Below are 26,712 nucleotides of genomic sequence, written 5' to 3'. Positions count from 1 at the left end.
AGTTTCAGGTTAAAGTTTTTGGTCAAGGTAGTTTTTGATGAAGTTGAAGTCCAATCAACTTGAAACTTAGTACAAATGTTCCCTATGATATGATCTTTTTAATTTTAATGCCTAATTATATTTTTTACCCATTTTCACGGTCCATTGAACATGGAAAATGATAGTGCGAGTGGGGCATCCCTGTACTTTGGACACATTCTTGTTTGGCTAGAATATAAATGGCATTCCATGTGTCACAATATTATTCATGTATTTGTAGAACAAAATATTTTCCTGGCTTTAAATATAAACCTATAAATTTTGAAATTCAAAATGCTTTTTATTCAATAGATGAGTTATTGGAGACAGTTTGAACAAGGAATGATATCCAGAGAAGGTGTTAGAAAATTACAGGAATGTACCGACATAGCTGCTGATAAAAAGGGCAGGTAAATACCCCGTTTTAATTATAGTTCCTGCTTTTATATATACCCCAGCTTTTAAAAAAGTGGGGTATACTGTTTTACCTATGTTTGTCCATACATCCATCCGTCAGTCCATCCATCTATCTGTCTTTTAATCTGTCCCATGAATATTTTTCAGCACATTTTTCTCAGGAACTACAATACAAGGATTTCTGAAATTTAGTTTCAGGGCTTATATAAGTCAGCTATACAGTGTGATAATTTTCAGATTCATCACTGTTTACTGAAATTTACATATTTTTACAATATTGAAATTATCCACTTGCTGTGGGGTATCATTATTCTTTATTACTTGACCTTTACAGTTCATATGTGTCATTAATATAAATTTTAATAGTAAACAAGTAAACAGACAGAGAATGTTTATGTTATATTGTCTCTGATTTTAAATGCAGTAAAAATGTATTTTCTTAAATTGGTTAACTGTTTGATGTTCTATAAACTTAAAAGTTCAAAAAATGTAAGCACACTTGGTCTAGACCAGTAAATATTTCTTTAGGAGTATTAAGTGAGCAGTAGCTCACAGTTTCACTTGTTTCAATTTTATTTGTTAAGAACAACCAAGGAAACAATAGGAATTTAATCATGTCAATGTTGAAGTTAATGATTAAGAAAAGACAGTACCAGTTCTTAGGAAATGATGAGGTTCATTTATTTCATTATTTTATGTTTAATATATGCTATTTTAAATTTTTTTCAGGTTTGTTGATGTTGAAGATGTGAAGAAAAGCTGGGAAATACCCAAAATCTACATAAAATTGGTGAATAATATTACCTTGTCTAATTTTAATTTGTAAATTGATTTGTCTTGCTTGAAAAAAACTTTTGGGGAACAAAGAATGCATAAAGCCATTGTACAGAAAAAGTGCAAAAATATACATTTGTACTCTGAAACCAGTTTCTTTCAAAAGCCTAAATATTTGGAACTTAATAGATTTAAAAGAAATTCAAATGAAGATTATTGTGCATATCAATTTCATTAAATTCCTTAAATAATCCTACTGAAGTATAAGTATATGTATATCTTTTTCTTTTTTCAGAAAAAGTTCTTTAAAAGATTTGTAGTAGAACTGATACCTGAACCACCAAAGTCAACATGTCTTACAGTTCTGTACAAAATCTTCAAACACGCAGCATTCAGTATATTTCTGTACTGTGTAATTGCCTTGGACATGGCTAATGTGACATTGTCTGTTATTAGCGAGTATTTAGACGCCATTCATGATCATAAGGAGATCTTCAGGTCATTAAATGTTGTATTTGTGTCGTTTTATATAGTGGAAGCAGTAGCTAAGGTAAGATAACATATTTACTTGCAAATACTGTAAACCAAATCATTTTCACGACTTTTGCAAGAGGAAAATTATTGCAAATATAAATCGCTGTGAATATTAGGTAAAACTTGGATCTCTCCTATTTATCTACTTCAAATGTTATTGTAAATTATGAAATTAGATAGCTGTGAAGTGGCCTAGAAAGGAGCTGTGAAGTGGCCTAGAAAGGAGCTGTGAAGTGGCCTAGAAAGGGCAAAATGCAAAATAAAGTATCTGCAAAAATAAGTTGTCTTATAGGACTAGAGCAATAAAATCATCTCGTTGAGAAAACCCACAATAATCTATTGGCAGAAGTGAGAATTTAGGATTAAATAAGCAATGATAATCTGTTTATCGCTATTTTACCTATGACGACGTTGTCAATTTCATGTCAATTTCGTTAGCAACGCCACGTGCCTGCTTAGTTTCTAGCAATCATTTTCCATCTCAAGCAAGTAGCATGATATGAAAAATATCACAAAAAAAGATCAAAGGAAAAATGAACAAAATAGCGATAATAGTCTTTATGATGAAATCTAAGATAGACAGTAAAGCACAAGGAAGCATAGGGACATCAATATTTGGTTGTTAAATAAAAGTGTTCTATTACCTGTTAACTTATGATTAAAACCAAATCAATAAATTTATCTGAAAAACCTAAAATTGACATACTGCGTAAACAAATCTGCTCATCTAAAAAAAAACAAACAAATGAGCATTTATACTTCAAATTTTTATGAAATTATTTAGTATTTGTAAGAATAATATTTTATAGAATAATTTGTACAAGACAATCACCAATCAGTCAAAATAAATAATACAATATTTTTTTTCTTTTTCTAGATAGTCCTTGTAAAGAAGTATTACTTCACAGTATGTTGGAACAATTTGTGTTTGGCAATCATATTTATTGGGATTGTGGACGTATGCCTCAGTTTCTCATTACCATCTGTCTATGGAAATAATCATCACATTGTACACATTGTACTGGTGGTCTTCATCTTACTGAGAGTCATCAGATTGTTCAGGCTACTAGAGGTTTGTATAGGCACTTGTATACAGATTGTATAGGCACTTGTTGGTTTATTTTATATGAACCCGAAAATGGAATGGAGGTATGATTAATATTTTGAAAAAACTTATTGTCGCTAATAAAATATTTTGATTAAACAACAACTATTATTCAAGGACACAGATTGATATAAGCATGTGTTGCTTGTTTCTGAATCCTAATTGTGAATGTGTTTATAAAATATACTTGTATTTATCATAATAAAATATTGTTTACACCAACAACTACTATTATTAAGAAAAATTAACTCCTATTTGTACTGAACATTGTTTTATCATAACAATTTGAGTTGTCAAACACATTTTAATGACCTGACTGAATTTCTTTATTGTTGTCAATCGATTTCACTATGCAAAAAAAAAAAGAAAAACATTTCATAGAGACAAAAACTTTATTTCATGTATTTAGCAGGACAAAAAATTAAATGCCTAGTAACACAAGTCATATCTTCTATTGTGAAATTCCTTTGGAATTTATTCTTCTGCAAAAATTTTAACTTTTCGATTTATTTTGAAAAACACCACTGAAATTTAAAATTGTATTATTTGTGCCTTATGTGTTTTTAAAGTTATATGGATTATTTCAGCCATTGGTGCCATTATTTCTTGGTCTGATGAAGTTATTGATAAGTCAACAGCTGAGTTATGGGTATGATGTTGGGCGTGGTTATGTAGCTGGGGAGGAAGAAGTCAGAAAGTTAATAGATCACATGGTTGATCAGAGGGAAATTGCTAAATCATTAAAACAAGCCAGTGACAATGGCAGACTTGATGTTATCAGATGTCTAGGTAGGTATTAACATATTGTATTAACAATTGTCTAATGTTGAGGACTAACTGTATTTTGTTTCTAGATAAACTTTTGGTTGGTTGTTTTTTTTTCATTGATGTTTACTCCATGTCTTCTGGTACGCATATTAACTTTTGCATGTAAAATCTTAAATTAGAAAGTATTTAACCTGACTGAAATGTATTCTAACTGCAGTTGTTAAATATTTTTTGAACATTTTTCTTTTTAAACATATGAATAAAGAGAGATGTGGGGTATATGTCAATAAGAAGGCAACCCAACAACACAAAATAAACCATCTAGATGTCAACATATAGTCATGTGTAACATTATGTACCACCAATGTCTTAAGCAGATCTAGAGGAATTGAAATTACAGTTTAATGATTTTGATGGTACTCTCACTGTAAAAACTAATTCCCACGTAACATTAATAAAAAAAAGAAGCAGAAAATGAAATAATTTTAAATTATATATTGTAGGTATGTTACAGAAACAACATCCAGATATTGCTTTATCCATAAAAACAAGACAAGCTATTAGAAGTGTTCTAAATAGTTTACGTGATGGCATACATGAACTATTAATGGATGGTATTCTGGAAGAAGCTGATGGCCACAAGTTAGAAAAGGTAAGAGGAATCTTTGCAGGTATATGTGGCTGATGAATTTAGTGTTAATTTAAATTGTTAGTTGTAGTACAAGCAGTTTTGCAGTATGGTGCCAGATTTAGAAAAATGTTAAAAGCTATAATTGGGGCCACACCGATTAATTGACGCAATGCGAAAGAAGCTATCAGCTTGTATGCCCATCACAAGTTGTTTCCACTCTCTGATATAAATACCCCTTGGATTTAGGCAAGGAAACTTGGCTTGATTATTCACCAGTTCTAGGAGATCTGTCAGGTAGAAGGAAGAAAACTCTACATTAAAAGTCATGGTCAAAAACTTAAAACACAAAATAATTTGGTAAGAAATTTGACAAGACTATCCTATACTGCTAGAAGGTGTGTCTTGTACATGGAAAAAAACTGTTTATTGAAAGTCCTGGTCAAAAACTTAAGTTGAACTTGATCAGTTTTATGTATATGTACAAAAATTGTTGACTCGAAGTTGGAGATGAATTAGTTTTTGCATCAGTAAATATTTGCTATTTGAGGGTAGAATTTAGGTTTAGTTTTTGAGATTAAATGTTTTATATTTTATGTTTGTAGATGGTTGAGATTTGATGTTTTATATTTTATGTTTGTAGATGGTTGAGGAGATGATGAAGAGACTAATAAATGCACCACCTAGTTTACCTATACCACCACCAGATAAAATGTTAAACAATGTCTTCTGGTTAAGACATGAACCTACTCTTATAGAATACATAAAGGTAGGAATATACCTCCAGATAAAATGTTAAACAATGTCTTCTGGTTAAGACATGAACCTACTCTTATAGAATACATAAAGGTAGGAATATACCTCCAGATAAAATGTTAAACAATGTCTTCTGGTTAAGACATGAACCTACTCTTATAGAATACATAAAGGTAGGAATATACCTCCAGATAAAATGTTAAACAATGTCTTCTGGTTAAGACATGAACCTACTCTTATAGAATACATAAAGGTAGGAATATACCTCCAGATAAAATGTTAAACAATGTCTTCTGGTTAAGACATGAACCTACTCTTATAGAATACATAAAGGTAGGAATATACCTCCAGATAAAATGTTAAACAATGTCTTCTGGTTAAGACATGAACCTACTCTTATAGAATACATAAAGGTAGGAATATACCTCCAGATAAAATGTTAAACAATGTCTTCTGGTTAAGACATGAACCTACTCTTATAGAATACATAAAGGTAGGAATATACCTCCAGATAAAATGTTAAACAATGTCTTCTGGTTAAGACATGAACCTACTCTTATAGAATACATAAAGGTAGGAATATACCTCCAGATAAAATGTTAAACAATGTCTTCTGGTTAAGACATGAACCTACTCTTATAGAATACATAAAGGTAGGAATATACCTCCAGATAAAATGTTAAACAATGTCTTCTGGTTAAGACATGAACCTACTCTTATAGAATACATAAAGGTAGGAATATACCTCCAGATAAAATGTTAAACAATGTCTTCTGGTTAAGACATGAACCTACTCTTATAGAATACATAAAGGTAGGAATATACCTCCAGATAAAATGTTAAACAATGTCTTCTGGTTAAGACATGAACCTACTCTTATAGAATACATAAAGGTAGGAATATACCTCCAGATAAAATGTTAAACAATGTCTTCTGGTTAAGACATGAACCTACTCTTATAGAATACATAAAGGTAGGAATATACCTCCAGATAAAATGTTAAACAATGTCTTCTGGTTAAGACATGAACCTACTCTTATAGAATACATAAAGGTAGGACTAAACCTGCCGATTGTTCTTAGTAAATAAAGAAAGTGTTATCTCCAAAAACCTAAATGATAACATATTCTCATGTGGAACAAATATTGTGTAAAAATGCAGACGGTCTTCCAAAATCATTTTCAGGTCAAATGTCATTATAGAATGATTTAACGTAGATCAGGCGTCTTTTTCTGAGCGTCTGTTCTGGCATGTTGCAAAAATACCTTTTGGTTTAACAAATATTTATCAAGTTTTATTCAATATACAACAGAAATATTTTTAAACTTTAAATTTATAGATTAAACTATCAAAAAAAGAAGTGTTGCTAAACGTGTTAAAAAAGTGTCAGAAAAAAATCCTTTTAAAATCAAGGGCAGATGATTATATTGAATTTGATAGGGCAATTGTGTTTTGGGGATTTCTAAAGTATATTAATTAGTCCTGTTTCCTCTATTTTATTTGGTATTTGGAAAGTATTTATAAAAAGCAATTCTGTCATTGAGTTTTAAACAATTCTATCAATTAATGTTTCCTCTCAAAGGAAAAATTAACTTTAATCTATATAATCCATATTTTTTTGAGTTTATAGGAATTCATTATTAAAAGGGTGTCATTTTTCAAGCATAATGGTTTTACAAAATGTAATGAGGTCAAGGGGGAAATATCTAAACCAATAACATTAAAAAAATCATCTTTTTGTTATTTAAACAGTGTTACAAGAAGTATAATAATGAAAAAAAAAGAAGATATCATCATAACTAAAAGGCTAAGAACCATGAAATTTATAATGTTTGATTTTAGTATACATATTTTAATACTTAATGTTGATATATTTGTTTACAGGAGAAGGCCAAATTAATCACCTACAACTATGAAGATGTGATTATACATGAAGGTGACCCACCTGGTGGAATTTATATCATTGTTTCTGGTATGGTTAGGGTAAGTACTGGCTAGTGTCTAAATGGTTATACATAAAGGTGACCCACCTGGTGGAATTTATATCATTGTTTCTGGGATGGTTAGGGTAAGTGGTATGGGGTTGGTTCATTATCATTCATGGTATTACAAAGAAGAAGATGTTGAATGATTGCCAATGAGGCAACTCTTCAAAAGAGACCAAATGACACAGAAATTAACAATCATAGGTCACTGTATGGCTTTTACTAATGGGCAAAGCCAATACCGTATAGTCAGCTTTGAAAGGCCCCGAAATGAAAAATGTAAAACAATTTAAACGAGAAAACTTAAACACTAATTTATGTAAAAAATAATCAATGAAAAACAAATATGTAACGCAGATTCAAATGACAACCACTGAATTATAGGCTTTTTTGTTATCCAAAAACAGTACAATGTATACAAATGTTACTACTATAAACATATGTAAATAAATCTTGATTTGATTTTTTTTTCAGTTGGAGTCTACTACTCAGCCAGGTAAACCCATCATACTGGAAGACAAACCTTCAGGATCACAGTTGACAATTAAGTCCCACTTGATTGATTTTCTCACCTCTGGTAACATTATAGGAGAAATGGGTCTGCTGACAAAAAACCCAAGATCAGCCACAGTCATTTGTGAAACTGCTGTCCAGGTAAATTGTATTATAATGTTGATTTATTCAATGTATTTTTTTCATTTATTAAACATAAAGTTCATATTGGTGACAATTATCTACTTCTAACAATAAACTAGATGATTTTAATCAATTTAATTAATATTGTTATCATTTTGCACTGGTAGTTTATCTTGTAAATTTTTCCATATGCATGCCTTGCCCTACATGAGTAAAACAGAAATTTAACCAGTAGAATCTGCATAATGAGATGCCAGTAACAGAAATGAAACCAGTAGAATCTGCATAATGAGATGTCAGTAACAGAAAAAGTCTAGCTCTATATGATAAGCTGTTTATTTTTTCTCTCATTGTAGTTGTTGTTTATCAGTCTAGATGATATGGAACATGCCATCCATCACTTCCAAGACATTGATCCACCCTTGGAGTACAGGTTATGGCATGTTTGTGCTAATAGAGTTGCTACAAATGTTCTTATGAAACAACCATCATACCAGGTAAGTTAAACTTGTTGAAGAAGTGGAATACAAGTAGGTATATCATTTGGTGAAAATACTCCTAATTTAATGAGTCATTTTAATATCTTTCAATATCTTAGACATATTCTAACTTTTTGTTATGTTGAGTTGGGGGTGATTTGAGGGCTTGTTCATTTAAGTTTTAGGATGTTTTTCATGGAAAAGATGAACCGAACCTAACAGCGATAAGTTTATAAATTTCAATTACAAAGCATTATCTGTAAACAAGAGAATATCATTTTGATAGTCGATTTCAGTGCTTATCTAGACGAAATCAAATTTAACTTCCTCTAAGCATTGGGTCTTGGCAGTTGTGCTTGTAATTTCATTTTAAATGTATATATATATTTAAACAGCTTCTTGTGAGTAAAAAGATTCATGTGCATTGTTTTTTTGTAACAAACATAGCTTTGATTGTTCCAAACAGTAGAGCATCTTAAGAACATATGTTTATTGTCAAAAAATAAATTTGGTATAATAAGAATGAATTAAGAGAAATCATGACCTGCATTCCATTTTCAATGGTTGACATTTAGGAATAAAGGTATAAACAAATATAACAACAGTTAAAAAAGACATGAAACATGTGTTCTTTAGAAAGGAAAACTCTACTGTTCAGTTGTTTTTGTAATTGTTGAAAAAAGTTCAATTGTTTCATGTTATGCTATTTATCTAATTGTTATCAACTTAGTTTTATCTTTATATTTTTTATTTAAGATTTTGTATAAGTTGTGTATTGGTAATATAATATTAATAAGGAAGCCATATGTAAAAACAAATACCTTTAAAAATCTCAATATAGAAGTTAGAATATTTTATACTATTTGTTGATGGTAGAACTCTGGTCTGGCACTATTTTAATTATCATTGCAATTCAATTACATCCTAAGCGAATAAAAATGAATAGTATTTATTATCTCAATGAAATTAATTTCATAGTGCACATTTATACTTTAAATAAGAAAAACAAAACTCTAACTTCAATTACTTGTCTGTGTTTTTAAACAGGGCAATAGTTTTGTATGCTATAACTAAGGAAAATCTTTTGCTATGCTATGAAGACTTTTGTATTTCTGTATCTTTATCTTTACCAGTTAGAATGTCCATTAACCCTTTCCTCCATTGAATTATTTTTTTTTTGCCCACTTGATTCGCATAGGTCTTTTCAATAAAATGCTGAAAATATGCTTTAAAGTATTAATGCATTGCGAATAACAACTATTTCATCTATTAAATTTAAGGCAGATATTCCTATGATATTCCTTTTCATATTGGATACAAATTTTATTAGGTCTACTGTAGCGCTTTGTAGTCAAATCGTTTCAACTGAGGTACTACGCAGGCGTCAAAAGGCGTCATTATGGAGTAAAGGGGTGGCGTCAAAAGGCGTCATTATGGAGTAAAGGGGTGGCGTCAAAAGGCGTCATTATGGAGGAAAGGGTTATTGGACAAATAGAAATGTTAAAATGGTGTTTTATATATATATATATATATATACTGTTACAGGGATGGACCAAAGAAAAGATAAAGATTCGAATAGAAAACTCTTATCTTCTCAGTAACCTTGACGACAACATGTTTACTGTTGACTCTTCTATGTGCGATGTTGTCTTAGTTAATGGTAAGTCTCATATAGTTAATGGTAAGTCACATATTGTATTTTGTAAATTCAGCAAACTTTTGAATTTGGCCATGGCTCAGAACACTTAAGCTTAGTACAGAAAATTTTCATCTTATTTTCATACTGTAAAAATGAACAATCATTTTTTTAGCTCACCTGGCCCAAAGGGCCAAGTGAGCTTTTCTCATCACTTGGCGTCCGGTGTCCGCCTAGTCGTCGCCGTTGTCAGTAACTTTTTACATTTTGAACTTTTTCTAGAGAACCACAGAATGGAATGAAACCAAACATGGCATGAATGTTCCTTATGAGGTGCTGACCAAGTGTTGTTACTTTGTAGCCGATCCATCATCCAAGAAGGCCACCAGCGTGGGACTTAGTTTAACATAGGACCCTATGGGAAATACATACAAATGTCTTCTTTTAGTGAACCACAGAATGGAATGAAACCAAACATAGCATGAATGTTCCTAATGAGATGCTAACCAAGTGTTGTTACTTTGTTGTCATTGCAACATCCAAGATGGCCGCCAGTGGGGGGACTTAGTTTAACATAGGACCCTATGGGAAATACATACAAAAGTCTTCTTCTAAAGAACCACTGAATTGAAATCAAACATAGCATGAATGTTCCTTTCCTTATGAGGTGCTGGCCAAGTGTTGTTACTTTTAGCCAAATTTTATATTTTTTTATATGATTTCAAAAACCCAAGTAGAATCAGGTGAGCGATACAGGCTCTTAAGAGCCTCTAGTTATGAATAGGCTTTTGCAGGACCTTTTTGTCCCCAATGAAGGCATTGCAGGGGACATAGAAATACCAGGCGTCTGTCTGTCTGTCAGGTCTTGTTAGCGCTCTCTTGTGTAAAGTTCTTGCCAGATTTTTTAAAGCCTCGCAACAAAGTTGTCTGGGCCATATAGTTTTACCCTTGTCGTCATTCAGTCATTCCCAATTTTTTTTCTAAACGCCTTCAGATATTGGGCTGATTTTTGGTATGTGAGTTAACCATGATGAGTTACAGATCAAGTTTAAGTTTTGCTCCGCTCTGCTAATATTTGCGGAAGTTACAGACTTTGGACTTTGATAAATTGTTGAAAATCACATTTATTCGGATTTTTTTTCTAAACGCCTTCAGATATTGGTCTGTTTTTGGTATGTGAGTTAACCATAATGAGTTACAGATCTCGAGTTTTTAGTTTTGTTCTGCTCTGCTGATTTTTGCCGAAATTACGGGTGTTGGACTTTGAAATTGTTGAAAATCACAGTTATACAGACTTTTTTTCTATACACCTTCAGATTTTGCGCTGCTTTTTGATATGTGAGTTTACCATGATGAGTTAAAGATCAAGTTTATGTTTCGTTCTGCTATGCTGATTTTCATGTCGTTTCAACACATCTTGTTAGATACGCAGTACATCCACTTCCTGTTTGCTGATAAGTTTGAATTTAACTACTCATTGATCAAGGAAATTTTCATCAAACAAGTATTGGTCTCGAGAGCTGGATACTATCCATGCATGTTTGTATCCAAATGTGTTGTTGAAATTGCAGATTTTTCAACTTTTTGAGACAGGGCAATTGGGAACAACACATCTAGTTTAAAACTTATATCATAGGTTTAAATCAACAATGTCTTGGACGAGTTCGAAAATCAGTGCTGATCAATTATTTTTAAAAGAGTTATGCCCCTTGGAAACAGTTATATAAAAATTTGCATTGTTATCGATCTCATGTGTACAATTCTTGCTAGAATATTATGAAACTTGTATCATGGGTTTTTATCAGCAATATATCTTAGACACTTTCAAAAAATTAGTGTGGATAAAAACATTTAACTAGTTATGCCCCTTGAACAAAATAATTAAAATGGAAATCTCATTGCATTTGCTCTGAAGCCTTCATTTCTCTAAGATATTTATAAATTGTTTTAAAGAAAAAAAAGTGTATTCTTTATTTTTTGCTTTTGAATAGATAAAAATATGTTCAACATTGGGGACATTGGAACTCTGTTCTTGGTTATAAATTGAAAAATAAATTTTAATGAAGATAAAAGGGGACATGATGTAAACCTCAATAAGCAGGCAATCCATCAACACATGTTAACATGTTAATAGGGAAAAAAACAGATGTAGGTCACCAATGTTCTTCATTGATGAACATTTGCCCATTATAAATATTACAAACTCTGACATCTTTCCTAGTTTTTAATGAATGAAACAAAGATCAGCTAAAGTTTTGTGGTTATATTAGCTTGTAAATAGACAGAAATTAGAATCAAAGGCTGACAAAGACTGACCTGATACCTTATGTTTCATTGTTTCTGTCTGTCATATGTCCATTGTCTTTGACCTCATTTCACTGGTTCAGTGACTACTTGAAAAAAATCACTCTTTTATTTTTGGGTGAATTACTCTCTTATTATGAGTTATAGGATAACTGTATATGGTATATGGATTCCTTGCAAGGTCTACATGTTTGTCAGTTAGTGTTCACCTGACCTCGACTTCATTTCCTGGATCCGTGATCAAGATTAAAGTTACGTGGTAAAGTCCATATCTCAGATACTTTAAGCCCTAGTTCAACTTTATTTGGTGTATGGAATGATTGTGTACATGTCTGACTAGGAGGTTTCATATGTCTTTGACCTCATTTTCATGATTCAATGAACAACATTTAGTTTTTGTGGTTTGGTCTATTTCTCAGATACTCAATAGGTCAAATGTATTTGATGTATGGAATAATTGAAAGGTGTACATGTCTGTCTGGCAGTCATATTACCTTGACCTGATTTTCATGGTTCATAAGTCATTGATAAGTTTTTGTGATTATGTCAGTTTATCAGTTACTATAAACAATAGCTCAACTTTATTTGATGTATGGAATAATCGTAAGGTGTACACGTCTGTCTGGCAGGATTCATATAACCTTGACCTCATTTTCTTGGTTCATTGGTCAATGTTAAGATTTTTTGGTTTGATCTGTTACTCGGGTACTATAAGTAATTGGACAACTATATTTGGTGTATAGAATGATTGTTAAGTGTACATGTCTGTCTGGCGTGGTTCATAGGACTGTGCCTTCCTTTTCATGGATCATTGGTAATGTTAAGTTTATGTGATACTTGTAGTAAAAACCTTCACATTAACTACTTTCAACATGAATTCAATCAAAAGTAAGACAGGTGAGACATTTCAGTGTGTCCACTCTTGTAATTATTGGATGACAGAATATTAACAAACTATACTTTTATGCATTTGAAAATAACTTGTTTTAATCATCCGAGTTTATACTATTTCAGGCTTTGCACAGAATGCTTTTACCAGAGAACAGTTTATTGGTCCTTGTTATATACCATGGACAGTACTTAAGCTGCAGTTGATGGTCAGTATACAAAATTAACATACCCAAGAATTTGTACATTGGTTTACAACTGGGCTATTTTAGTTTGCACTTTGTGCATACAATTTATGTTTGCTATTTGTTAGTAAGCCATGAATACTAGTTAGCTATTGTCGATATAGAAACAATAATTTGAATGTATGATAACCACTGAGACAACTATCAAACAGAGTCCAAATGACATGGCTTTAAGCAATTATTGGTCACTGCACATCCTTCAACAATGGGTAAAACTCATCCTGTATTGTATGCTAGAAAAGGTCCTGAAATGACGCAATGTAAAACATTTCAAATGAAAATCTAATGGCCTAATTGATGATAACAATAGACAAAAGACAAATATGAAAGACAGCAACCAACATCAAACACAACTACATGGTTCTGCCTTTGGACAGGGACAAGAAGAATTTGTCTTTTCACACACTCAGGTATTATTATTTGCTGTCAAATATAAAGTAAGTGGTATGATTGCCAATGAGACAACTTTCCAACAGAGTCCAAATGAAGCAGATTTAAGCAACTGTTGGTTATCCTACAGCCTTCAACAGTAGGCAAACCCCATACCCAAGAGATGGAAAATAGTCAACAATCAAAGATAATCAGTTTTGTATAAATACTCATTTACATATTTTTCTTAAATGAAATGCTTTATTTTACAGCCAGAGAAAGGTCCAAAACCAGTGCTACTGGTAGTACCATCAGAGGCTGGTCAACCTGCACACGCTGCCCACAAATCAGGACATGACCTTAGACATGGTCACGGAGCATTCAGTAATTCCATCAGCCAACTCTGTCTCAATCATGCATCAAAACATCGGCAATCAGTTGAATCAAAATGGAAGGTATGTACAAAAAGTACTAGCTAGGGGGGTGGATATATAGTTCCTTGGTCAGAATTCATCTTCATTCATGCTTTTTGCTTGAAATTAAGTTATAACATGTGGTTAATATTGTTTAAGGACAATTAAGCATAACCAAAGAAAGAACTTACACCTGTTATCAAACGTAATAACTAAAGCATTTTTAATACATAGATTATCACTTAATTTATTTTCAGATTGTTTATTTGTGCCTGTATACTCAAATTTTTCATTCCCAATTTCCAAAATAAGATTTATGACCTTCAGGCTGAATTATCTACTTTGACCTTCCTTGAGAAATATGTCAACTACCAGTTGAAATATTGAAATTGATAGTATTCATATGATCTAAATATATATATATATATATATACAAGTCTAAATTGAAAACGATGTTCAAACCTATGATTGTGTTAAATAAAAACTGCAATTTTTATACATGCATGCAAAACAAATTTCTTGGTAGAGGGGGGTCTAAAAACAGCAAAAACAGCATTTTCCAAAAGACCAAAAAAGTGAAAAAGTAGATTTTAACAAAACACATTTTACTAGCAGGTCGAACAACCAATGTTCTTAAACCCTGCTGACTGCCATTGGTGATTGCCAAATAAACGGATCACCAGATGTAACAAAATGGATCTTAATTAATAATTTATTAATAAACAGAAAACAATAAACTTGCGGAAAAGATGGTATACCGCAAACAAAAGGTGCAAAAATTAGTACAACATATCCGGATTTCGATAATTAATGTCTCTTCAGTGATGTTAGGAATTGAAACAGTATTTGGAAGGCCATATAGTTTACCTCAATTTTGGATAGACTTGAATTTTGACGAGTCGAAAAAGGATGAACAGTTCATAAAAACCTGAAGGCAAATATAATACAAGCCCAAACGAAAAAAATATACACAAGTCTAAATTGAAAACAAAGTTCAAACCTATGATTGTGTTGGATAAAATCCGCAATTTTTATATGTGTGCATGCAAAACAAATTTCTTGGTAGAGGGGTGTAAATACAGCACAAACAACATTTTCCAAATGACCTCATTGGCATTCTCAAAGTAAATTCTCTGACAAGAATACCTAGAATTTAAGGCTACCAGACCCAACAAGAAAGACTTAATGATTTCCACTATTTTCAATTCATTTCTTTTCGTATATGTAACCATTAAATACAAACAATATGTGTATGTTTTTACCCAAGAAAAGACTGAAATATCTCTTGTCAGCCTTAACTATAAAGATAGTAAAAGAAACTAAACTACATCATGTACATGTTAGTTGCCCTTAAAAATGTTTCTGTGAATTTATATGATTACAGAACATACCTTAGTATCCAGTTTTAATTTGTTTTTGCTTCTTTTTATTTTAATTATAAAAAGTGTGAGCCAGAATAGAAGATTTCATTATATTTACAGGTATGTGTGTCAGAAAAACAATTCCCCAACCTTTAACCTTATTAGGATATCAGGAAATGAGGAATGATATACTTTCATTCCTGATTATTTCTTAAAATGATAGATATTTGTATACAACATAAATATGAATACAAGACTAATGACTCTAATTTAAAGTAAACTATGCTAATATCTGCACATCACTTTAAATACTGGTTAATAAGATTTTGTCATTAATTCTTACAGAAAAAACGACAAAAGAAAACAAATTTAGGTTTTATTGCTGATGTAAGCTATTTCTGATTTGAATTGAATTTATGTTTAATTGTTTAATTGTTCTGTTTGTTAAAGTTTGTGAAAAGGTTTTAGGTGAAATACCACCAAAAATGTTCTATTTATAAAATCAATCATTTTCAAAAAATTATTACCAGTGTAGCTAAAGTCTCTCCCTTTATGCATGAATTCTTACCCCACCTGGAACCCCTGTAAAAACTTAACTAACATTTCATTGCATGAACGAAATTATTAACTTTTCAGTTGTGGGGCAAAAGTAGTCTCTTCATTTCAAGTGTTATTAATTGATCAGAAATCCAATAAATATAAAAAGAATAACGTGTCTTTGTCGGAAATATCATCTGTTTATGTATAACAATTTTTTTGCAATGAAATGTAGGATCTTTTTTTACACAAAACTGCATGTGTAGTAATTGTTGTTAAACATACAACCACTAGCAACATCAGTGTTTTTGAAGTATTACACATGTAGTGGAGGCTAAGTCTTCACTTAACTACCACCATTCTCTTTCTTTTTACGACTTCTTGACAATATTGTAAAAGAAACATATAGAATCAGTGTTATGTTGTATATTTCTCCTATAATTAGTTTACAAATAAGGGTTTCTCATATAAAAAGTGTTTTTCCCCCCAAGACTTCCTAATATGTCACACATCTCTCTTGTACAATGTACTACATAATAGATCAATTCCATATTTGGTTAGTAGCTTGACAGTGATGAGTTGTAATGTGTGAATGTTTTTATACCCCCAACTTTAAAAAAAAATGGGGGGTATACTGTTTTACCTCTTGTCTGTCCATCCTGCTGTCAATCTGTCCGTCCGTCCCATGAATATTTTTCGTCGCATTTTTCTCAGGAACTACAATACAAGGATTTCAAAAATTTAGTTTCAGGGATTATGTAAGTCAGCTTTACGGTGTGATGCATTTTCAGATTCAGCACTCAACAACTTCCTGTTTACCGAACACTTGTATAATTTTACACATGATAGCCAAGTTAAAAATTTTCGTCACATTTTTCTCAGGAACTACAATACAAGGATTTCTGAAATTTGGTTTCAGGGTTTATATAAGTCAGCTATACTGTGTGATGCGTTTTCAGAGTCATCACTCGACAACTTGCTGTTTACCGAACACTTACATATTTTTACACTATTAATATTACCCACTTGCGGTGGGGGTATCATCAGTGAGCAGTAGCTGGCAGTTTCACTTGTTGGGATCTGTCAGACATGTCTTGCATGTTTTCTGATCATTTTAATTATGAGTCAGGATATGCTTGGTAGTATAATGTGTGCATACATGTTATAACTGCTTCTAAATAACATGCCCAACTACAAATGTTGTAATGTAAGTGTCTGATAATTTTTTTGATGGGTTGAAGCAAGAAAATTTGGTTTTAGGATTTTTTTTTTTAATAAAATAGAAGGTAAATCTGGATAGACATTTACAGGTTTGATAGGAAAATGCATATAAAAACAGGAACCATAACAAGCCAGTTGAAAAGCAGTCTCTTTATAAGATAATTAAAATTTTATTCTGTGTTTGTTTATTGTTTGTTTGTTTGTTTGAAATACTTTTTAGTTTACATTGCATGACATGTTTTTAAGCATATTTGGTTAAGTTATAGTTCCATAATTTAAAATTCATCCAAACCATTATAATTTAATTTTGGATGTAGCGCGTCTTCTGATTGGCTGAGGTTATTTTGTTATCAGCCCATAGACATAATTTAGTCATGTCACCGTGACGTCAACAACGTTTTTCATGGTTTTCTACGGTTTAAAATGGAATTTAGAATTAAATTATAAGAAATGACTGTAATATTTATTCTGTCTATTCGAAATAACATAAAAAATGTGGTGCACACTGTTAAATAACCCGATACGCACGTTATTCAGTGTGCACCAATTTTTTATGTTATTTCTTCATAGACAGAAAAAATATTAGTCATTCCTTAAATAAACCACACAATTTTTTGAAAGACCAGGCCTTGTGGTCATAAAACTTTCAAGCATGATTATCGTACTGAGACACAGAAATCAGCCAATTAAAATACTTTCAAGCAAAAATCTTGTACTCAGAGTACTGAGTCAAGTTCTATGACATATATCCTAGGAGCTTTGGTAAAATGTAAGTCAATGATTTTGGCTAACCTCCTGAAGATCATTCATCAACGAAAGGTATAAGGCCCTTGAATCTAAAAACATACAGTATAATGTTTCAAATGACTTCCTTTATATCTTCAAAATCATGATTCATATTTTAGAATTTTGTCTTGCATATTTGCTTCAGGACTTCAATTTTTCTTGCATTTGAATATATGATGTTTTTTTTTTTGTGACATCTTTGCTGAGCAAAATTTTTATTAGTATTTCCTGTCTGATCATATGACATAAAGATTATGTTGAAGAAAATATAAATGATAAAAAAAATGTAATATAAAAAATGGTCTGATTAAAACCAGTCCCCACTATCCACTTGCGTTTACAAACGCAAGTGGATAGTGGGGGCTGGTTTTAATTGGACTGCGTTAAAAACAACTCAAAATTATACCATGCAGTTTAACCTGTCTGAAACTTGAGAAATTGCTTATGGTTACTGATAAAAACAAGTATTAATCTTTATATTTCAAATTTTAGAAAGTACAGGCAGCAAGAAGCCTTGGAATTTTGTTATCAAAAGGTGCAAAAGTAGAAAATAGATCAACACCCAAACCAGAAATAATGAATGGAAACCTTAACAGGCAAGTTATCGAGGAAGAGATTACGGAAGATACTGTCATGTAGTGACTGTACAATTTTGATATTATTATTTATGCACGTTATAACTCTTTTTACTTGAATTAGGATAGAAATTTATTGTATTTAACTTCAAATTGGTTAAAGTAGTTTATAGGTGAGATATGCCACTGATTGCCATTTTTGAAGTTTTTTTATAACTTTTTGAAATCTGTTAAAAAAATTTTAGATCTTCATTTCATATCTAGATGAATTTCTATCCTTGTTTATTTCATTAAATAATTCTGGTTTTGTCCAAAATGGTTAGAATTTCACTAACTGAGGAGGCAATTCCAGAATTATTATCTTTTTTTTATATTAAATTATATCACATATGCACAGCTTAATTCTGTAAGTTTCTGAAGTTTGAATACAAAAGTCTGATTGTCAATTCTATACATGATTGACCCTGTAATTAAAGATGCATTTGAACAAGATGTTCCCCTTAGAAGGGACATAAGTTTTCATTACTATTGAAGAGCAAATGTTTCTAGGCTTTATGTTTGTTAGCTGAAAGGTTTTTCCAAATTTTTTATAAATGTTTAACTTTTTATTAAAGATTGGAAAAGAATACGTCAATATTTATATCTCAAGCTATACTTTGCATAGGCAATAACCAGTTTAGAACCAGTCTAAAAAATGCAAAGGGTAACAACAACTTTTACGAAATGTGTTTAATATCAAAATCAAATAAGGAATTGGCTAATAGACTATTAATAAAGTTTCGTTAAGGATACATCATACGGTGGAGGACATTTGAGTGTATTGATAGGACATTTGAGCGCAAAAAATAGGACGTTTGAGCACCAAAGTAGAACCAATTTGAGCGCCAGAATTTTAACCCATTTTAGCAAAAATTAAAATTGTCAAAGCCCATTTTTGCGAAATATTTTTAATCCTTTTTAGTAAATAAATAATATATAATAAATTAAAAAAGTTTTATAGACTCAAGACATGTCCATTAAAATACAGAACTAAAAGTCTAAAAGGTTAAATCAAATGTTAAAAGTCTGTTCTAGCCTGGAATTTATAAGCTAGAGAATGTACGTAATTGGCTCTAGATATACCCCCTGTACAATACTGTTCATAGAATTAATTGCATTAGGAACTGCTCTTTCTCTTTATCTTTTCTCGATTGTGGTGCACATTCCTCTGTAAATACTTTGTCTATCCTATATCGGAATCCATCACAATTTTTTTTTTTTCCTTTGTTCGTTTCAACAACTTTTAGGAATTTTTGGTCCTCAATGCTCTTCAACTTTGTACTCTGTTTGGCCTTTGAGTCTCTATGATGAGTTTATTTGTATATCGATAAGGAAAACATATTCATCCAGGTAAATTTTTGCTAAAATGGGCTATCGATAATACAGGTGAGCGGATTAATCCGGCGCTCAAATGGGCTCTAATGTTGGCTCTCAAATGTCCCCTAGTAGTTTAAATTTTTTCACTCAAATGTCCTGCGCCCATATCATATAATAAAGGACTAAAAGAATATACTAGCAGGTAATCGTGTAATTAAATTTATATAAAAAAAAAGAAACTGTTTGTTTTTTTTTGTTTTTTTTATATACATTGTGACTAGGGATAGAGGAAATATTGAAAAAAAAATCAATAATAATGGTTTAAAATGAAATATTTCTTTTACATAACAATTTTGAACTTTGATTTTTAGATTTAATTTTTGTCTATATTACACTTTACAATCGTCTGACTGTTCCACTTTAACCACACACAATAATCGCTTGTGTCATTTGTATAACATGCACATTATTAATCAGCAACTTTTAAAAACAGATTCACAAAATTTAACCAAACTTGCACAGATTCTTCTACAGAATATATAGCTGTGCACATGCTATTTTGATTATTGATGGGAGTGAAATTTGGGCTTTCCCTAATAGAACATGGACTCGTGCTTGTATTATTGGGAGAAGGCATATAAGACACATCTTCATTTGAAGGCTCACATACTTTCATTTTCATGTATCTTTATCAAATTGACTGTTTTTTATTGCAACTTGTATGCAATTGTATATTTTTAGGACATTTATAATAAGTGAGAAAAAATAACATCAGACCTTGGTACCTTTGGAAGGAGATATAATGTTGAGGTACCCAAGTCATACAGATAATCTTGAAAGCCCACTTTCTACAACCTTCAATCTGGAATACTTGTGAGAACAAATTCTTTCTTATTTTTTATGAAATATAAAAAAAAACATGTCATTAAGGAAGTGCTTTCTTAGTACATTTTGTCTTTAATATTGTGAAATATTTACCACTAGACATGGTGCAAGCTACAATCAATCAATCTCTAAAACCTTCAAATACTGAAGCAAAAATTTGTTGTGCTAGCATTTAGTTATATACTGGAATTTAATTGTCTTTAAGAGATTTGGGTACCTGACATTATATATGTATTTAATTGTATATTCTATTTGTTTATGTCATACTATTCCTATCAAAACAAATCTTGAGAAAATTAGTGAAAATATTTTTGTATTACTGTTCTGCAACAGCTAATTTAAAATAACTTATCGTCACATAAAGTCTAATAAAAAATGAAAGGGTAGATAAAAAAAACAGCTGTCTTTCCAAGATAAGCATACATGTAAAAACTCTGAAACCAGGGTACCTATATGAAGTATTGCATGTTTTATTTGTAAACTGCATGTAATATTTACTGTTTATTTCATTTATATATAAACATTCATTATATTTTATTTTTGATTGATTTTTGATAATGACTTTTGTTTCATTTTTTTGCATGTGTGTTTATTTTTCCAATGTCATGTATGCTTTCATCAACTATTTATCTTGTGAAAGCTTATATTCACCAACTGTCTTGCTCTCAAAATTTACACTTTTTAGTTTCTTTCAAATCTTATTGGTGTTTAATTTTACTTTAAAGAACTTTAAACTGAATATATTTTGAGTAGTCCTGATTTACTATGTTTTGGGTTTCCTCAAAAATAGATTTTATTGAAAAGTAATCTTCCAGAGTGTTGTTCCATTATTAAACAAGTGATAACCACTGCACTGTCCAGCATTAACCTGTTATCTTGATCAGGCTGAAGGTCAAACAATAAAGGTCTTCACAGATCAACTCAAACTTGTGTGAAGGCATTATCTTCACTCTGCATTTAAGGTTTAAAAGGGCTTGCACTTCTCTGAATTTATATTAGTTATAATCACTTTTATATATGAAAATAGCTTTATATGATCTTATATACACTATACACAATATTATAAAACTTATTATTTGTATTTATTTTTTCATCTTTTTATAAAGCTTGTTGTATCTTATATGCATGGTTATTTCTACACTCTTACTTTTTTGGTGCACTGCAAATGCCTTGTACTATCTGAGTCTTGTACAGTGTACTACTTGAAATTTTTTTTTTTCTTGATGAATTTATAATTTAGCATTGAAATAATATCATTTCTTGAACCAGGCAACTCTTCCCATGTTAAATTGTTATCTGATATTTAGTTCAATTTAATTGTGTCAGAAATACAGATTTTTTTTCGCATGTGGAAAATTCACACATGTTTTTTAAATTCTTAATATAATATATAGTTTTTTACCATAATTATGCATGAAGTATGCACAGTGAAGGATGACAGATTTTTAAAGACCTTATTAGACATTTATTATTTTATTTTGTTTTGTATGAAATATTTTTAATTTTGACTTATGTTATGATATTTTATAGTTTTTATTAGTTATTTTGAAACATACTATGTTATATTTGTAGATTCTTTTTATTATTATCTTGCATGATATTATATTTGTTTATTTCCTTCTTTCTTACAAGATAAACCATCATTAAAGATGCAGAAGCCCCATAGATTTCTCTTTGTTTGTCACAATTTTTCTTCTAGCAAAATTTCAGCATGATTTTTATGTTCACCTGACCTTGACCTCATGTCAAGGATAAGTAATCCTAGGTGAAGTTTTGGTTATTATAAAGTCTGGATTACACATACAATAAGCAACAGGTCAACTATATTTGGTCTATAGAATGATTGCAAGGTATTCATGTCTGTCTTGCACCTGGTTCTTTTGAACCTCACAGTATTTATATCATTCATTGGTCAGTGCAAAGTTTTCATGATTAAGTGATAAGTCTGATTTTAGATTTTATATGCATTAGATTATGTATATGTAGTGTATGGAATGATTTCAGTACAGCAAGGTTCATATGGCCTTGAACTCATTTACATGGGTCTTTGATTGTTTTAAATCTAAAGGGTTGAATTAACATGAATTTATTCATGAATGGCAAAGCAAGCCAGACATTTCATTCTGAGTACTCTTTTCACAAATGTTTTGTATCTTATTTTTTGGTTAACTTAAAGATATTTGATATAATTTCTGGTTATAATTTGGACATTGCATACTTTTACAAATTTATAAGCTGATTTCCTGTTGCAACCTTGCAAAAGATGCATGTTATTGTCGTCCAAGACAACTGCTGTGGGGTGGTAACTAGTCATCATTTGACAGATCATGTAGATTGTGTGTTTGGTGTATATTTTCATGATTATCCATGCATCTCCACTGTATGCAGAATCCCTTCTACCTTTCTTAAAAAGTCTTAAAATTTCTGAGCTAGCTACTTTGTCAATCCTACTTTAGTAACTAATCATTTAAGTTTCAAGCCCTGCTTTTACAGGGTTCCTCTTTAAATTGCCTTGGAATTTTTAACATTCTTCAAATGTGATGATTTCTGATATGGAAGTGTTTTTTTAAAACTATGATAGATCAACTGATTCTTTGAACAACTAAAGAAATTATCATTTCAAAACTCAAATCTACAAAATAAGTCTAAGAGTTGTTGCCCCAAATCACAATTTTTGCTTATTATCTTGAAAATAAAAATGGCTAGACAAAACTATGTTCAGCAAAAATTATCAGTATAGCCTGATTTTGAAAGACCATTTGCATCCAACACAATAGTCTTGTTGCATTATATCAATTTTATGCACACAAAAAAAGCCAGGAGAGCATTACAGACTAAAGGAGTCATTCACAAGCAAAAGTTGAGTGAGACAAGCAAAAGCAAAAGTCAAGTGAGTCATGCACAATCAAAAGTCAAGTGAGTTATACACAAGCAAAAGCCAATTGAGTCATGCACAAGAAAAAGTCAAGGGAGTATGTCATGCACAAGCAAAAATTGAGTGAGTCGTGCACAAGTAAAAGTCAAGTGAGTTATGCACAAGCAAAGATTCAAAATTCAACAAATTGCTGATTTGAGTTCTGATGGATTGAGCAGAGGTATTTTTCTGTGAGCGGTTTTGTCTTGCCTGAGATAAGTCATAAAAACAAGACATAGGTACATTTCAGACTACAGTGTTAATTAACAATTGGCACATTACAAATATACCGTAAATGTACTCTGGTCATGCTGGTAGTCATGCCATCTAAATTTGATCTTGACCTCAATTGCTTGCTCCAGTGGTCTAGGTATGTTTTCCAAATGAAGCCTCCTCAATAAAGATTCATTTTAGTTCAATAATATTTGGTAAGTGGGAATGTTCTGAGACAGTGAGGTCTCTTCCTCAGTTAGTATAAACAATATTGGATTGGTAGCAAAGAGTATAAATGTTACAGCCTTGACCTCTTTTCCAATGGACTAATTTGTGCTCTGTGATTATGGGTAAACTAGACAATTTTGATAGTTACCCTCTTGAATTATACCCCACTTTATCGAAAACTGTGGATTTACTTATTTTCGTGGATTAAAGAAAACTTGCATCTTTGTTGTTTGTCGAAGTCTGCATACAAGCCTATATATAAAATATGTCATTTGTTGAACATTAAATTCATGGTTCACTTATACCCACAAAATCAATGAAAATTTGTTTCCAACAAATAATAATGAATTCATCTGTCATCTTGGACTACATGTGATACATCAAACAATTTGTATGTGACTTTTTAATTATGGTCAGATGAAATGACTTCAAGATCCTTATTCATTTTAAGATCACTATATTCAAGTATAGCTTTGTCACTAAAATTAGGCTAAAAAAGTACAGAAAATTATAATTCAATTTTTTTTTATGAGTTGCCCCTTTGAAGAATATGAAATAAACTACATAATTAATATATGGATGTTCATGTCCACTAGAAATTTTATCAGTTATTTTACAAAAAGATTACTTTAGTAAAAGTCTTTGACTTGTGAATCCAGTGAGATTTTGTTTGACCAGGGACAATGTTAGGGCTTGGGGTATGTGCACATTTTCAGAAAGGTTCTTTAATTTATATTGCCTTAGTATATCATGTTGCAACCTTTTCTACAAGGCAATTTGGCTGCATCCTGATTAAAAAGTCAAAAAATGGGGGTATCATACAATGCTGGAATAACTGTTTATTTGCTCAATATGAAAGATATCGAAATTTAGTGAAATTTTGATAAATAGGAAAAAAAGCATACCTTTACAGAATGATATCTTCTACAAATACAGTAATTCCATGCCTTATATCCTTCCAAATGAAGTGACTTTGATTATCATTATAAACTCTAATAGGAAAACAACTTCATCATATTAATTTGGGATGTGTGGGTTGTGGTCCGATCCATGATTCTGCTTATCAGGGTAATAATAACACTTGTAATTTCATAAGACCAACCAAACTTCTTTTCCCGTTTTCAATGCATATTTTAACTTTCAGTATTCATGATAACAGTAAATCGGCCAATCATGCATAATGCTAATACCCCAATGAGCCCCACATATACCACTATGATGTCGCTTGCTAGTTTTGAGTGTTTGATATTATCAATGTTTTAATTCTCGATTAATAAGGTTCTTTAACTTGTTTATGCTTCAATAATTAAAATTTCAAACTGCTGTATGTGAAACACAACACATGTGTTCAAACTTGAATTTCTTCTTTTTGGATAGGGACATCTGTGTTAGCCATAATCTTCAATTTAATCATGTGTTGAGCCTCAGATGCATATTTCCACTATATACTGGTAACTTTTTTTAAAGCTAAATATACAGTTCAATTCTGAGTTATAATGTTCTTGAATTCTTGATAGACTGTACGTTGCTTGTACAACGCTGATTGATTTAAAATGAAGTAGTGGAAAGGCAAGAAAAGGTTGATAATTTTACGGAAACCTTTTAAGTTGTATGTCAAATACTCAACAAATGAACTGATGGCAAGTTTTTTTTTATTCTTCATATTGCAGTCACAATTATTGGCTATTGTATTTGAGTGTCTCTAAATCTTCTCAAAGTTCTATATAACTTTTGCCAATACATGAACAATGAAAAACATTCAGAAATTGGAATCTTTTGTAAATTTTGTGATATTTTCTAATTTTTTTAGGGAAATGTTCAAGAATCCAATCTGTGGGGCCCTCTCCACACCAGGAATGTTAGAAGGTCGTGACAAGGTAAATTTTAAACCTGAAAAATCAATACAAGAAGAACCAGAAAGAGGCTCCTCTGTAGAAGGAAGTGGTAGCAGTATCTCACATTTATCATCTGTCATTTCATTGGATAAACTTAATGCACAGTTACATGCAAGGAAATATTCTGATGACGAAGATGACAAGGTGGAAGATGGAACTAGATTAAAAGTTAAAACACCAGTAGCCCAGACAGTTTCGGCTCCACATGATAAAAAGAATGCAAAGCATAACCTGAAGGTGACAATTTCTGACCCTCTTGGGGCCTCAAAGCCTTTGCCAAACAACTCTAACAACTCAATTTCAAAAGTTAACCATCAAGATTCAAAAATAGTTGATACCTCAGGACAGAATGTTTCTGATACAACACAGGACACAAGACTGTAAATTTGTTAATTTAATGTTTTATATTAAAATTAGTAATAAATAATATATAAACTTGCTATTTTTGTAATTTTTTGGTTTCAGTATTCAGAAAATTGCAAAAGGAAATGCTATATCCTTGAGAAAAAACTATTTATTGGGACATTGCATCAATGTTGTGGTAGCCCTTTAGCTTTCACTTTGTCTGTCAACAATTCATGTAAAGGCAACAAAAAATCAGTATGGGTAGGAGGATAATTGAAAATTTCCAGAAGCAGGAACAGGTTTAGAAACCATTCTATAGGTCAAAAACACTTAAAGATTGATTACCTTGTTTTAATCTCATGCCTATGTCCACTCTTTTCCTTCAAATAAGTCTATGTTGCACACATTTCAAACAGATTTGAATGACATTTTCTCAGGTTC

The 26,712-nt window shown here is 31.2% G+C and overlaps 1 protein-coding gene across 6 annotated transcripts in view; it reads left to right on the top strand.

Moving 5' to 3' along the window:
• LOC143083135 (sperm-specific sodium:proton exchanger-like) overlaps positions 1–26,366 on the top strand; it is a 70,878-nt gene extending 44,512 nt beyond the window's left edge. For 4 of the 6 annotated variants that reach the window (XM_076259362.1, XM_076259364.1, XM_076259361.1 and 1 more), the window contains 16 exons: positions 331–428; positions 1,165–1,225; positions 1,505–1,759; positions 2,621–2,815; positions 3,436–3,637; positions 4,120–4,268; positions 4,888–5,013; positions 6,885–6,983; positions 7,460–7,639; positions 7,978–8,118; positions 9,646–9,760; positions 13,055–13,137; positions 13,815–13,997; positions 15,662–15,703; positions 18,353–18,456; positions 25,842–26,366. In XM_076259362.1, the coding sequence (XP_076115477.1) occupies positions 331–428; positions 1,165–1,225; positions 1,505–1,759; positions 2,621–2,815; positions 3,436–3,637; positions 4,120–4,268; positions 4,888–5,013; positions 6,885–6,983; positions 7,460–7,639; positions 7,978–8,118; positions 9,646–9,760; positions 13,055–13,137; positions 13,815–13,997; positions 15,662–15,703; positions 18,353–18,456; positions 25,842–26,310 (2,502 nt within the window). In that variant the 3' untranslated portion in view covers positions 26,311–26,366. Of the gene's footprint in view, positions 1–330; positions 429–1,164; positions 1,226–1,504; positions 1,760–2,620; positions 2,816–3,435; positions 3,638–4,119; positions 4,269–4,887; positions 5,014–6,884; positions 6,984–7,459; positions 7,640–7,977; positions 8,119–9,645; positions 9,761–13,054; positions 13,138–13,814; positions 13,998–15,400; positions 15,437–15,661; positions 15,704–18,352; positions 18,457–25,841 lie in introns of those variants that run through there. The other 2 variants (XM_076259363.1, XM_076259366.1) reach the window with 2 other exon arrangements.
• The last annotated feature ends 346 nt before the right edge of the window (positions 26,367–26,712 follow it).

Source organism: Mytilus galloprovincialis, chromosome 7 (assembly GCF_965363235.1).
Source record: "Mytilus galloprovincialis chromosome 7, xbMytGall1.hap1.1, whole genome shotgun sequence".
Lineage (NCBI taxonomy): Eukaryota > Metazoa > Mollusca > Bivalvia > Mytilida > Mytilidae > Mytilus > Mytilus galloprovincialis.
Note: the sequence above shows the minus strand (reverse complement) of the source record. Positions and strands in the feature narration are given on the sequence as shown.